At 38.9% G+C, this 12,010-nt stretch overlaps 1 protein-coding gene across 1 annotated transcript in view; it reads right to left on the bottom strand.

Moving 5' to 3' along the window:
• Window positions 1-215: 215 nt before the first annotated feature.
• FRK (fyn related Src family tyrosine kinase) overlaps window positions 216-12,010 on the bottom strand; it is a 93,530-nt gene continuing 81,735 nt past the window's right edge. Inside the window, exons 5-8 of the mRNA XM_060114536.1 lie at window positions 11,665-11,823; window positions 2,052-2,233; window positions 810-975; window positions 216-424 (exon numbers count right to left, since the gene is read on the bottom strand). Coding sequence (XP_059970519.1) covers window positions 216-424; window positions 810-975; window positions 2,052-2,233; window positions 11,665-11,823 — 716 coding nt within the window. The remainder of the gene's footprint in view (window positions 425-809; window positions 976-2,051; window positions 2,234-11,664; window positions 11,824-12,010) is intronic.

Below are 12,010 nucleotides of genomic sequence, written 5' to 3'. Positions count from 1 at the left end.
AGTGGGGAGATGATATTTCATCTTAGACTGTCCTGCAGTATTGCCCAGTTGATAAAATGTGCATATAATCTTCTTTGTATTATATGGCCAAACTTACCTTATCACTTGAATATGTCAAGATAAATTCATTTTTACAGTTGGTTAATATGATTGTATTTCTGAACTGATTATTGAACTCTATTGCTACTCCATTATTTGATGTTCTTCAGTGTTCATCATGCAAAGTTATTTGTATCTGAATCTGAAGAGTCTGTTTCAAAATAATCCTCAAATTTCCAATGCAGTTTCTCAAATGTTGGCCGGTCCTTAGGCTCTGCATTCCAGCACTCCAACATGATGTTGTAGAATTGCAATGGACAGTTAGATGGTTGAGGGAGTCTATAGTTTTGACCCAACATCTGGATTACCTGAGCACCTGTCATACCTAAAAAATATAAAATGGAACCAACAAAAAACAAGTTGGAAATCAGAGTCTTAAATTAATAGATACTGACACTCTAGAGGACAAAGCAAATTGACTTCCCTGGAGAAACTATGAAGTCTACCATCCCCTTCCCAGACTGCAGAGACTAAACTAAATCCTACAGCAAGTAATGTCTATAAGACTGCAATTCAAGAGCAAAGAAGGAGGCAATAAACCCCCTCATTAATGCAAATCATCATCATCAAATTTTATCTGTTATGCTCCCACAGGCACATGGTGTGGTCAGCCTCATAACTCTGCCCTCTAAGTCTGGGCAAAGCAGTTAAAGTCACACCTAAGTAAGTGACCTGCAGCAGAAAGGCCCTCTTCAGAATTAATTACTCACCACTATAAGGCATTTTGCCATAAGTAATGATTTCATAAAGAAGGATTCCAAATGACCACACATCAGACTTAATGCTGAATTTATTAGTACGAATGGCTTCAGGCGCAGTCCACTTCACCGGCAGCTTTATTTCGTGTTTAGATTCATAGATGTCTTCATTATCTACCTGTTAATGCATTAAGGAATCAAGCTAAGTTAAAGTGGGGTTTTTTTTTGGTCACCCTCATTCGTCTGTAACTTGCTTTGCATTAAAATTTAGAGGGACAAGATTCAAAATGAGTTTAGTTCAAATGATAATTACAGTAGCAAATTCCAAATCTGACACACAAGACTGAATAATCTGTGGGAATTCATTAATGAAATATTATTTGAGAGCCTACTATGTGCTAAAAGTAGCACTGGAAGGAGCATTGTAATACATATGGGAAATTCATCTCTGATGACACTGGCTTTACACCTGGTCTTTAGCAAATACAGAAAGTGAAAGCAAAGCCTGTTTTCTGATTTACTGCTGGTATTGGAAGAGCCACTGACGTTGATAATTACCATGTAACCATTTTCTAATCCTGAAAAGTAGGGTCCAAATGATTTAAATTAATATATCAACTCACTGGGGATTTAATTAATTTACAAAGAGAAAAGATGATAAATTCATAAAGATCAAAAGAGAATCATTTACTTGTGTTTCATGCCCCACACTCATATTTTTATGATACAATGTAGAAATAAAAAATTAAATTCAGAAAAAAACACCTACTATTATATCTCCTATATTAGTGTCTTTTGGCCTAATGTCATAAAATGGGAGCGGGGCGGGGGCAGGATTTTAAAAGCCAAGGTTTGCTGAAGAATTTTGGCAGCATGCCTAGCAGCATGCATATTAGTCTGGCATAAAGTGAGCAACAATGGATAGGGTAACTCTGTACAAAGAGTGCTGCCTTTTTTAAGGGAAATAGAGGCAGACAAACAGAGGCTACTGGTACTGAAAAACTGATCATTTATTCAACTGCAAACTTAATTATGTACTTTCCCATCTGGTTGATCATCGTTTTTTCTGTTTCTTTCTCTTTGGTGAAGAAATAGAAATAGGGAGTAGTTTGTTTGTAGAGCCCTGGGATCCTGAAATGGTCTACGGACCAATAGAACTTGGAGAAATACGTTGAAAAATAACAGTAAATCTATTAGTATACTGGTCTAGCATTTTGACCCATTACTAACTAATTAAAACAAAGCCAAATCTACCTTAAAAACTCTTGCAAGTCCAAAATCTGCCACTTTGTAGATACTATGTTCACCAACAAGGACATTTCTGGCAGCCAGATCTCTATGGATGTAGTTCTGGGACTCCAGATAGGCCATTCCAGAAGCAATCTGGGCTGCCATGTCTACCTGCTGCATCAGATGGATTTTTGATCCAGCATCATCTACGTAAAAAGAGAAAATAAGAGATTCACTTTGGAGAACATTTGAACTATTGAAGCAAATTCTAAGAATTTTGATGAACGAGCTATCAGTGGGATCAAGTGCCATAGAACTGAGAGAAAATAAATATAACAAATACAAACCGTTCCATTTCCTGTGAAGGGTTAATGAGGCAACAATTTTCAGAGCTCAAACACGTTTCAAAGCTGAGGCCATCCCTTCCCTAAACGAGCATTATTGGGAGAAAGGAGCAACAGTACCACATGATCCAAACACAGGTATAAATATCCGAAAGAGTCCAGGTATTGCCATTTTTAATACCACACGTCACTGACTCATCTCTTCATGGAAATTGTTACTTGGTTCCCTCTGGATTTCTTTGAAACATTTCATAGTTGTTTTAGTCTTTAAACCTAAAAATAATACTAATTTGCATGGCTGAACCAATGAAAAGCTCTCATTCTTCCATCATATTGTTCTTAAAAACTAGCTCACGGGCCTCCCTGGTGGCGCAAGTGGTTGAGAGTCCGCCTGCCGATGCAGGGGATGCGGGTTCGTGCCCCGGTCTGGGAGGATCCCATATGCCGCGGAGCGGCTGGGCCCGTGAGCCATGGCCGCTGAGCCTGCGCGTCCGGAGCCTGCGCGTCCGGAGCCTGTGCTCCGCAACGGGGGAGGCCACAACAGTGAGAGGCCCGCATACCGCAAAAAAAAAAAAAAAAAAAAAAAACTAGCTCACACAATAATGAAGGCTCTATATATGTTACATAGTTATAAACTGTGTATATTACATTTGTACTCCATTAAGCTTGATGCATGCATTAAATTTTCCTTTCTTAGCCTGTTATTCTTAGAATAGGTTGCTTATCTCTCTATGAAGAGAAGGTATAGGCATGATATACCTTTCGTAGACATAGTTTCTCCTCCTGCTGATTCTATATAACTAAGTATAGGAAATTTATGTAGTAGAGTCAGTTTGATCATTACTAGAGAGATTAGTGTTATTTTGTGGTGACTTTGTGAAATGGGGTCAGCCATCCCTGGATAAGTGTTTAGCTGCCATACTGTTAGTAGAGCTCTTCAAATTTCTGGAGAACTGAAAAAGTCTCATATAAATCCAAATTATCATTATCCCTATCTGAATAAGCCAAATATTACCAAAAATGCATTGAATTTATGGTCAAGAGTCCCAGACACAATTCCTGACTTGAGCAACTACAGTACAGGAGTGAGGAAGATTGGTTTGAAGCTAGAGTGCCACAATTTGAATCAAGGCTCTGCCTTACATTTCTTCCTGACTTTGGGTGAGCTGCTTAATACTCCTATGTCTCAGTTTCTCCATATATATAGCAATAATTATCATAACCTTGTGGTATTATTTGTTAAAATGAGAATTAAAATGAGTTAATACATGTAAAGCACTTAAAACAGTACCTGGCACCTAGGAAGAACTTAGTAAAGCCTACCTGTTCTTATTATCTATCATTGCTGCTGCCTGATCAGAATTAAACAGTTTAAGATTTGTTAAGCTAGAGACGCATATGGATTACCCAAGAGGGAATATCTAAAAGAAGACAAGCATATCGTTCTGAAGCTCAGAGGAAAGCATGCAGCTAGAAATATGGATTTAACAGTCATTGTTTAGGAGCAAGAGTTAAACATTAAAAGTGGGTGAGATTGGGCCTCCCTGGTGGCGCAGTGGTTAAGAGTCCGCCTGCCGATGCAGGGGATACGGGTTCGTGCCCCGGTCTGGGAGGATCCCATATGCCGCGGAGCGGCTGGGCCCGTGAGCCATGGCCGCTGGGCCTGCGCATCCGGAGCCTGTGCTCCGCAACGGGAGAGGCCACAACAGTGAGAGGCCCGCATACAGCAAAAAGAAAAAAAAAAAAAAAAAAAGTGGGTGAGATTGCTAGAAAGTGATAGAATCATGAGAAATGCCAACATTTACAGTGGGCATATAAAAATAAACCTGCAAGAAAACTGAGAGGAATCAGCCTAAAGAATGAGAGAAGAACCAGAAGAGAACATCATAACAGTCAAAGGTTTGAGAAGAGAAAATCACCACCATTGTCAAATAAGTCCAGCAAGATAAGAACTAAAAAGCATTTCTAAAATATAATAATTAAGAAGTCACTGGAAACATTGGTTGCAGAAAGAGAGTCTCGCTGGAGATGGAGTATAAAGGGTTAAGGGCTGAAGGGGAGCTGAGGATGTGGAGGTAGTAAGAGGAGATGTCAATTTCCAAAATCCTAGTCAAGAAGGGAAGACAAGAAGAAGCTAGCAGAGAAAAATGTAAGTCAAGGAAGGGAAAGCAATTATCATGAAGTTCCTGATAGTGAGGGATTGTCATTGATAAGGTAGTAGAGGAGTTTCTGGGCTGCTGGCTATGTTCTCATTCTTGATTTGCATAGTGGCTACACAGTTGTTTACTTGCTCACTTTATAATTACATGATAAATATATATGTAGAAAGGACGTAAATCGTGCATGTCCCTTCTACATGTATGTCATCTTTTACAATTAAAAAAATGAAATAAATGGAGTCAAGGGAAGTTTTCAAATGGGAAACACCTAAGCACAGTTTGTGTGTGAGTGTGTGTGTTTTTTTAATGCAAGCAGCATATTTAAATAGGCTCTGAGTAATAAAGGCCATTTATGACAAACTTGCAGGTAACATCATACTCAATAGTGAAAAGCTGAAAGCTTTTCCTCTAAGATCCAGAATAAGGCCAGGATGCCCACTCTCACCACTTCTATTTAACATAATATTGGAAGTACTAGCCACAACAACCAACAAGAGAAAGAAATAAAAGGCATTCAGATTGGAAGAGAAGAAGTCAAACTTTTACTATTGGCAGATGACATGATACCATATACAGAAAATCCCAATAATAAATAAGATTCATTTATTATTAGAACTAATAAATGAATTCAGTAAAATTTTAGGATATAAAATTAATATACAGAAATCTGTTGTATTTCTATATACTAATAGTGAACTATCAGAAAGAGAAAACAATAAAACAATCCCATATACAAGCAAATAAAAAGAATAAAATACCTAGAAATAAATTTAACCGAGGAGGTAAAAGACCTGTAAAACTAAAAAACATTGATGAAAAAAATTGAAGATGATACAAATGAATACAAATGAATGGAAAGATGTTATGTGTTCATGGATTGGAAGAACTAATATTGTTAAAAATGTCCATTTTAACTACCCAAAGCAATCTACACATTCAATGCAATCCCTATCAAAATACTCACAAAATACCGACAGAGCTAGAACAAATAATCCTAAAATGTGTATGGAACCACAAAGGACCCTGAATAGCCAAAGCAATCTTGAGAAAGAAAAATAAAACTGGAGGTATCACACTCCCTGACTTCAGACAAAGCTATAGTGATCAAAGCAGTATGGTACTGGCATAAAAACAAACACATAGCTCAATGGAGCAGAATAAAGAGCCCATAAATAAACTCACGCTCACATGGTCAATTATCTACAACGAAGAATATATAACGGGGAAAAGAAAGTCTCTTCAATAAGTAGCATTGGGAAAACTGGACAACTACATGTAAAAGAATGAAACTAGACCATTTTCTCATATACAAAAATAAATTCAAAATGGGTTAGAGACTTAAATGTAAGACCTGAAACCACAAAACTCCTAGAAGAAAACACAGGCAGTAATCTCTTTGACACTGGTCTTAGCAATATTTTTTTGGACCTGTCTCCTCAGGCAAGGGCAACAAAAGCAAAAATAAACAAATGGGACCAAATCAAACTAAAAGGCTTTTGCATAATGAAGGAAACCATCAATAAAATGGAAAGACCGTCTACTGAAAGGGAGAAGATATTTGCAAATGATATATCCAATAAGGGGTTAATATCCAAAATACATAAAGAACTCGTACAACTCAACATCAAAAACAGATAAACAATCTGATCAAAAAATGGGCAGAGGATGTGAATAGGCATTTTTCCAAACAGGACATACAGATGGCCAACAGGCACGTGAAAAGATGCTCAAATCACTAATCGTCAGAGAAATGCAAATCAAAACCATGAGATATTACCTCACACCTGTAAGAATGGCTATTGTCAAAAAGACAAGAAATAGGGGTTTCCCTGGTGGCACAGTGGTTGGGAATCCGCCTGCCAATGCAGGGGACACGGGTTCGAGCCCTGGTCCGGGAAGATCCCATATACCGTGGAGCAACTAAGCCCGTGCGCCACAATTACTGAGCCTGTGCTCCAGAGCCCGTGAGCCACAACCACTGAGACCATGAGCCATAACTCCTGAAGCCTGGCGCCTGGAGCCTGTGCTCCTCAACAAGAGAAGCCACCGCAATAAGAAGCCCACGCATCACAACAAAGAATAGCCCCCCCACTCGCCGCAACTAGAGAAAGCCCATGCACAGCAACAAAGACCCAACGCAGCCAAAAACAAAACAAAACAGAAAAGACAAGAAATAACCAGTGTTGGCAAGGATGTGGATAAAAGGGAACCCTAGTGCTTTGTTGGTGGGAATTTAAATTAGTGCAGCCACTATGGAAAACAGTATAAAGATTCCTCAAAAAATTAAAAATAGGGCTTCCCTGGTGGCACAGTGGTTGAGAGTCCGCCTGCCGATGCAGGGGACACGGGTTCGTGCCCCGGTTTGGGAAGATCCCACATGCCGCAGAGCGGCTGGGTCCGTGCGCCATGGCCGCTGAGCCTGAGCATCCGGAGCCTGTGCTCCGCAACGGGAGAGGCCACAGCAGTGAGAAGCCCGCGTACCACCAAAAAAAAAAAAATAAAAAAAAATAAAAATAAAAATAAAACTGCCACATGATCCACCAATTCTATTCCTGAGTATTTACCTGAAGAAAATAAAAACACTAATTTGAAAGATATATGCACCTCAAAGTTCATAGCAGCATTGTTTACAACAACCATGATATGGAAGCAACCTAAGTGTCCGTCAACAAATGAATGGATAAAGATGATTGGAACCCCGGCTGACACCGTGACTGCAGCCTTGTGAGAAACCCTGACCCAGAAGACCCGGCTCAGCTGCACCTGGATTCCTGACCACAGAAACTGTGAGATAATAAATGTTTGCCACTGTAAGCCACTAAGTTTTGGGGTAATTTGTCGTGCAGCAATAAATAATAGTTGGATATTAGGAGAATAATATCAGTGCTATGTATATGGTTAAAAGCATGGACTATGGAGCCAGATTTCCTGCGTTTGAATTCTTGTTCAACCATCTTGAATAAGTTACTTAATCTCTCCATACCTCAGTTTCTTCAACTGCAAAATGGGGATGATAATAATAATACTTAGTTCATGAGGTTGTTAGAAGAATGAACTAAAATAATACTTGTATAGGACTTAGAAAAATTCCTGGCACACAGTAAGTGCTATATAGTGTTTTTTAGAGGAAAAAAACATTAAAATATATATGCTCCTTTCCTACCACTATCCCATATGGTTGATTTTCCAGTAAATCACCTCATTTAATACTCAGAACAACTATAGGAAGTATTTTGCCCTGTTTGATAGGTGTCCTACCACTCAGAGGAACAGGTAATAATTTATAGAGAAGAGATTCAAATCCAGGATATGTTGGAGGCTGAAATCTCATGCGTCATAAATTCATTCTGTACTGCCTCCCTAAAATCCACCTTACACTCCTGAGCACCCAAAGTCAGGGGCTATGAAGAGACTTCCATTCATGCAGACAGCAAATAGTTATGGAGTTGTGTTCAGTTAAAGGGTATCTCAGTGAAAGCATTCCTGTCTCCTTCAATCCACTTAACTGAACTGTCTGTGAGAACGATGAACAACATGCTAGGACTTGATTTGTAAAACAAAGAAAATATACTGGCATATACTAGATGCTCTAGAAGTATTTATTGGAAAGAAAACAAGCCCAGCTAAAGTAAAAAAATTGCAGATATTTATCCTCTTTAAACTTCAGTAAGAAATACCAGGCATCAATTACCCTTAGTGCTAAAGTTTTTTGACAAGCCTTTTCCATTTTGGAGAAATGTATTACAAAAAAATATTCAGCCAAGCTTAGGGACTACAAAGATGGTTCTATAGAAAAATGTGTGTTATTTCAGCTATCAAATACAACATCTAATCCTATTACAATGGATATAAAAAGGTTTTCACTGACAGGCACAATAGTGAAGGAAACTGAGTAGTAACATATTTCCTGCCCTGAAAAGTACAGTGGCCTAGGAACTGCATACAACCTCAGAGCACACTTCTAATACAGCAGCCAGATGTCAAAACTGATATAAACATTCATAGACCTGTGACAATTTGCATCTGCAGCAAGGAAATATTTTCAGTTATGTTCCATTACTCAAGAGCATTTCAGCTTAATAATATTTATCATTATGGGAAGTTTAAGAGTGGCAGATACATTTTAAGATCACGTTGTTGAAATCAAATCCTCTTGATTGGGAAGGGATTATCTGTAATGAGCATGCCTTCATTACTCCCCCTGGCTGCTAAGTATCCAGGCAAATGAAGGCCTCTGTAAACTTGACCCTGATAGTTCAACCCAGAAGACGACAGAGTTTGTGCTCAACCCTGAGTAAAACACATCAACAAACCACAGAAATCCTCAATGTCAAAGGAGTTTGCAATATACTAAGCGTATCTTTGCAAGCTGATACCAAGCGCAACAAAACAAGTCCCAACTGTATTAGGTTCAGGATAGCCCTGACTTAATCTATCCATTAATTTATTCATTCACTTAGTCAACACACAATTAGTGCACACCTTCTGTGTGCCTGACACCGTTCTAGCACTAAAACAAGGAAAAATCTCTGTCCTCTCCAAGTTGTATTTTAGAAGACTAAAATAAGCTACATAAATGTGTCATGCATTATATGACGACTAACAGCTAGGAAGAGAAAACAAAAAGCAGGAAAGAGGAATACAAAGAGTCAGCAAAGGGAGATTAAATCTTAGAATTTAGAGGGTGACCCAGGAAGGACTCGCTGTAATGGGAATACCTGAGTAAAGACTTTAGAAAGTGAGGAAATGAGCTGTGCGGATAAGTAATGGGAAAAATTTTCAGGTAGAGGAAACGGCAAGTGCGCTGGGCCTGCAGCAGAGCACATGTGGAAGATACAAAGAGCAGCAAAGAAGGGCAGTGTAGTTGACAGAGTGAACCAGGGCAAAGCTGTGGGAGAGGGGGTCGGAGAGCTAATGCAGAGCCGGGTCAGGCAGGACTTTATGGGTTACACAGAGAGAACCAAGGAGTCACTGAAGGTTTGGGGCTCAGGAGGGACGTGACCTGACTTACATTTTAACAGGATCTCTCCAGCTACTGTGTTGAGATGAGACTGAAGGGGCCAAGAACCAAAAGAGGGAGACAAATTAGAAGGCTACTGCAGAATCCAGGAGAGAGTTGATGATGACTCGGACTGGAGTAGGAGTGTTGAGAAGTGGTAAAATTCTGGATATATTTGGAAAGCAAGCCAGTGGGATTTGCTGGTTGGTCAGATAGAGGATGTGAGAAGTAGAGGTGACTCCAAGATGTTAGGCCTGTGTGTTGACATTGTCAGAGAAGGAAAGACCACAAGAGGTGCAGATTACTGAGGATAATATCAGAGATCGGTTTGAGGACAAATTATTTTGAGATGTCTAATAGACATATGTAGCAGAAATGAGGGCTGTTTGCAAACTTTTGTTTTTTCCTGCTTTTAAGCACTTTAGAGGGCTGTACTCCCCTACTCCCTTTGACTTGATTTAACCAAATGAAAAGGGCACAGAAATTACCTCTGTCACTCCTGGTCAGAAGCTTTAAGAGCCAGAATGAGAATAGTCATATCCCCTGCTGCTGCCAAGGTGATCAAAAGACCTGAGCCACCGGCCAATCTATATCTCACATGTAGCATGAGCAAGAATAAACACCTGTGTTAAGACTCTGAGATTTGGAGGCGTTTGTTACTGCATCATACCCATATTATCCAGACTGATACAGTGCTCACGTGGAGAAGTTAAGAAGGCAGTTGGATATATGATTCTGAAGTAATGGAGGGATATAATTTAGGCAATTGGTAATACATAAATGTTATTAAACAATAAGACTGGTTGAGATTAGCAAGGAATCTGGTGATGTTGCAAAAGAGTCTTGGAAAATTCCAAGATATTCAGAAGTGTAGGAGATGAGAGAAATCATATAGATTGAGAAGAACTGGCAAGAAAGGAAGATAAAAGGACATTGGATGAAGTGTCCCAGAAGCCAAATGAAGGTAGTGTTTCCAGAAGGTAGTGTTACCAGAAGGAGACAGTGTCCATTGAATTGAATACTGTTGATAGATCTGAGGATTGAGAATTGACTGTGAGATTTAACAGCACAAATGTTTATAATTTGACAAAGCATTTTCGTTAGAGATGACCTGAAATGGCTCCTGTACTTTTGTCCCTGGGAATAAGGCAAAAGGAGTCAATGGCTGAGGTTAGTCTCTCTATGGTGGGTAACACAATCTAATACTGTTAAATTTGATATCTTTCTGCAAGGGAGCTAGGTTTATTTTTGTTTTTAACGGCAGTTAGCAAGTCTTATGTTCTTTGTTCCTATCTAGTCTTGCAATTTAATATCACCAGCTTCACAAGTCACCCTGAAATGAGAGAATACTCCTATCTTTCCGATATGTTTGCTCCATTATTCTCACCTCCCTTTACCTCTAGACATTCTATCAGTCCCACTCTGACATTCCAAGAAAGTATAGAAAATGCCTCTTTTTAAAGCATGAATTATTCTCTCAGTACTTCATCTCTACTTCTTTGAACATCTCATTTTAATGCTTATAATATTGTGCTTATTAAATTATTAATTTGTAATAAACATCAAAAGTCTACAGTGCCCTTAAGTCTTCTCAGACTACAGGAAGCAGATGTAAAAATAAAGTAATAGTATATTTCTGCTTTTTAGTCTGAATATTCTAATGTTGCCTAGCGGTTGGAAGTATTTTAAATTCCAACAAGCACAATGTTGTGCAAAACTGGCAAAGAGAAAAATGAGGGTACCTTTCCCTCCCTTCCCCCGAAAGCATTCCATGTCCCCTAATTCTGGGCCATAGAAAATACTGGTCCATGACTGATAATGTGCAATTAGTTATTGTAGGAAACAAAGCATCGTGAAAAACATCTCTTCTTCAATTTTCCATATGACATTTAAGTACTCTGATATGTCTATGGTGAACAATTTGTTCTTCCACTACATAAATATTTTTCCTCCCTTTGAGTACACAGTATATATCCTATTAAAGAGTAGTTGAGCAATTCAATGGTAAGACATTCATTGTCACAGATATACCATAGTAGATATCCTTTGGGTTATAGAAGCCTTGCTAAATTGACATTTATAGGACTAGCTAAACTAAATTCCTCTTTTTTCCTTTTATTAAGTCTTTAGCTTACTTTGGAGATATTCTTGCAGACTTCCATGTCTCATCAACTCTGTAATAATATAAATAGGCTCTTCTAAAGTGCAAACAGCATAAAGCTGGATAAGCTTTGGATGTCTTAGGTTCTTCATTATCTGTGCCTCCCCCAGGAAGTCATTTGGATCCATTGAACCTGAAACAAGAAGAGGGGAAATCACTTTATGTTACTGAGGCATTCCTACCCTCACAGAAGCCTGGTGGGGATCACCAAGATTGCTTCCTGCCTCTCAGTAAAGCAAGAGCATCAGTGTCACAAATCTTCAGATTTATCAAGGAAGAGAATCAGTTCAACCAGGGCAACCTAATAACTGATGTGTTGG

This window comes from Mesoplodon densirostris, chromosome 12 (genome assembly GCF_025265405.1).
Source record: "Mesoplodon densirostris isolate mMesDen1 chromosome 12, mMesDen1 primary haplotype, whole genome shotgun sequence".
Lineage (NCBI taxonomy): Eukaryota > Metazoa > Chordata > Mammalia > Artiodactyla > Ziphiidae > Mesoplodon > Mesoplodon densirostris.
This window is presented reverse-complemented; position numbering and strand designations above follow the sequence as displayed.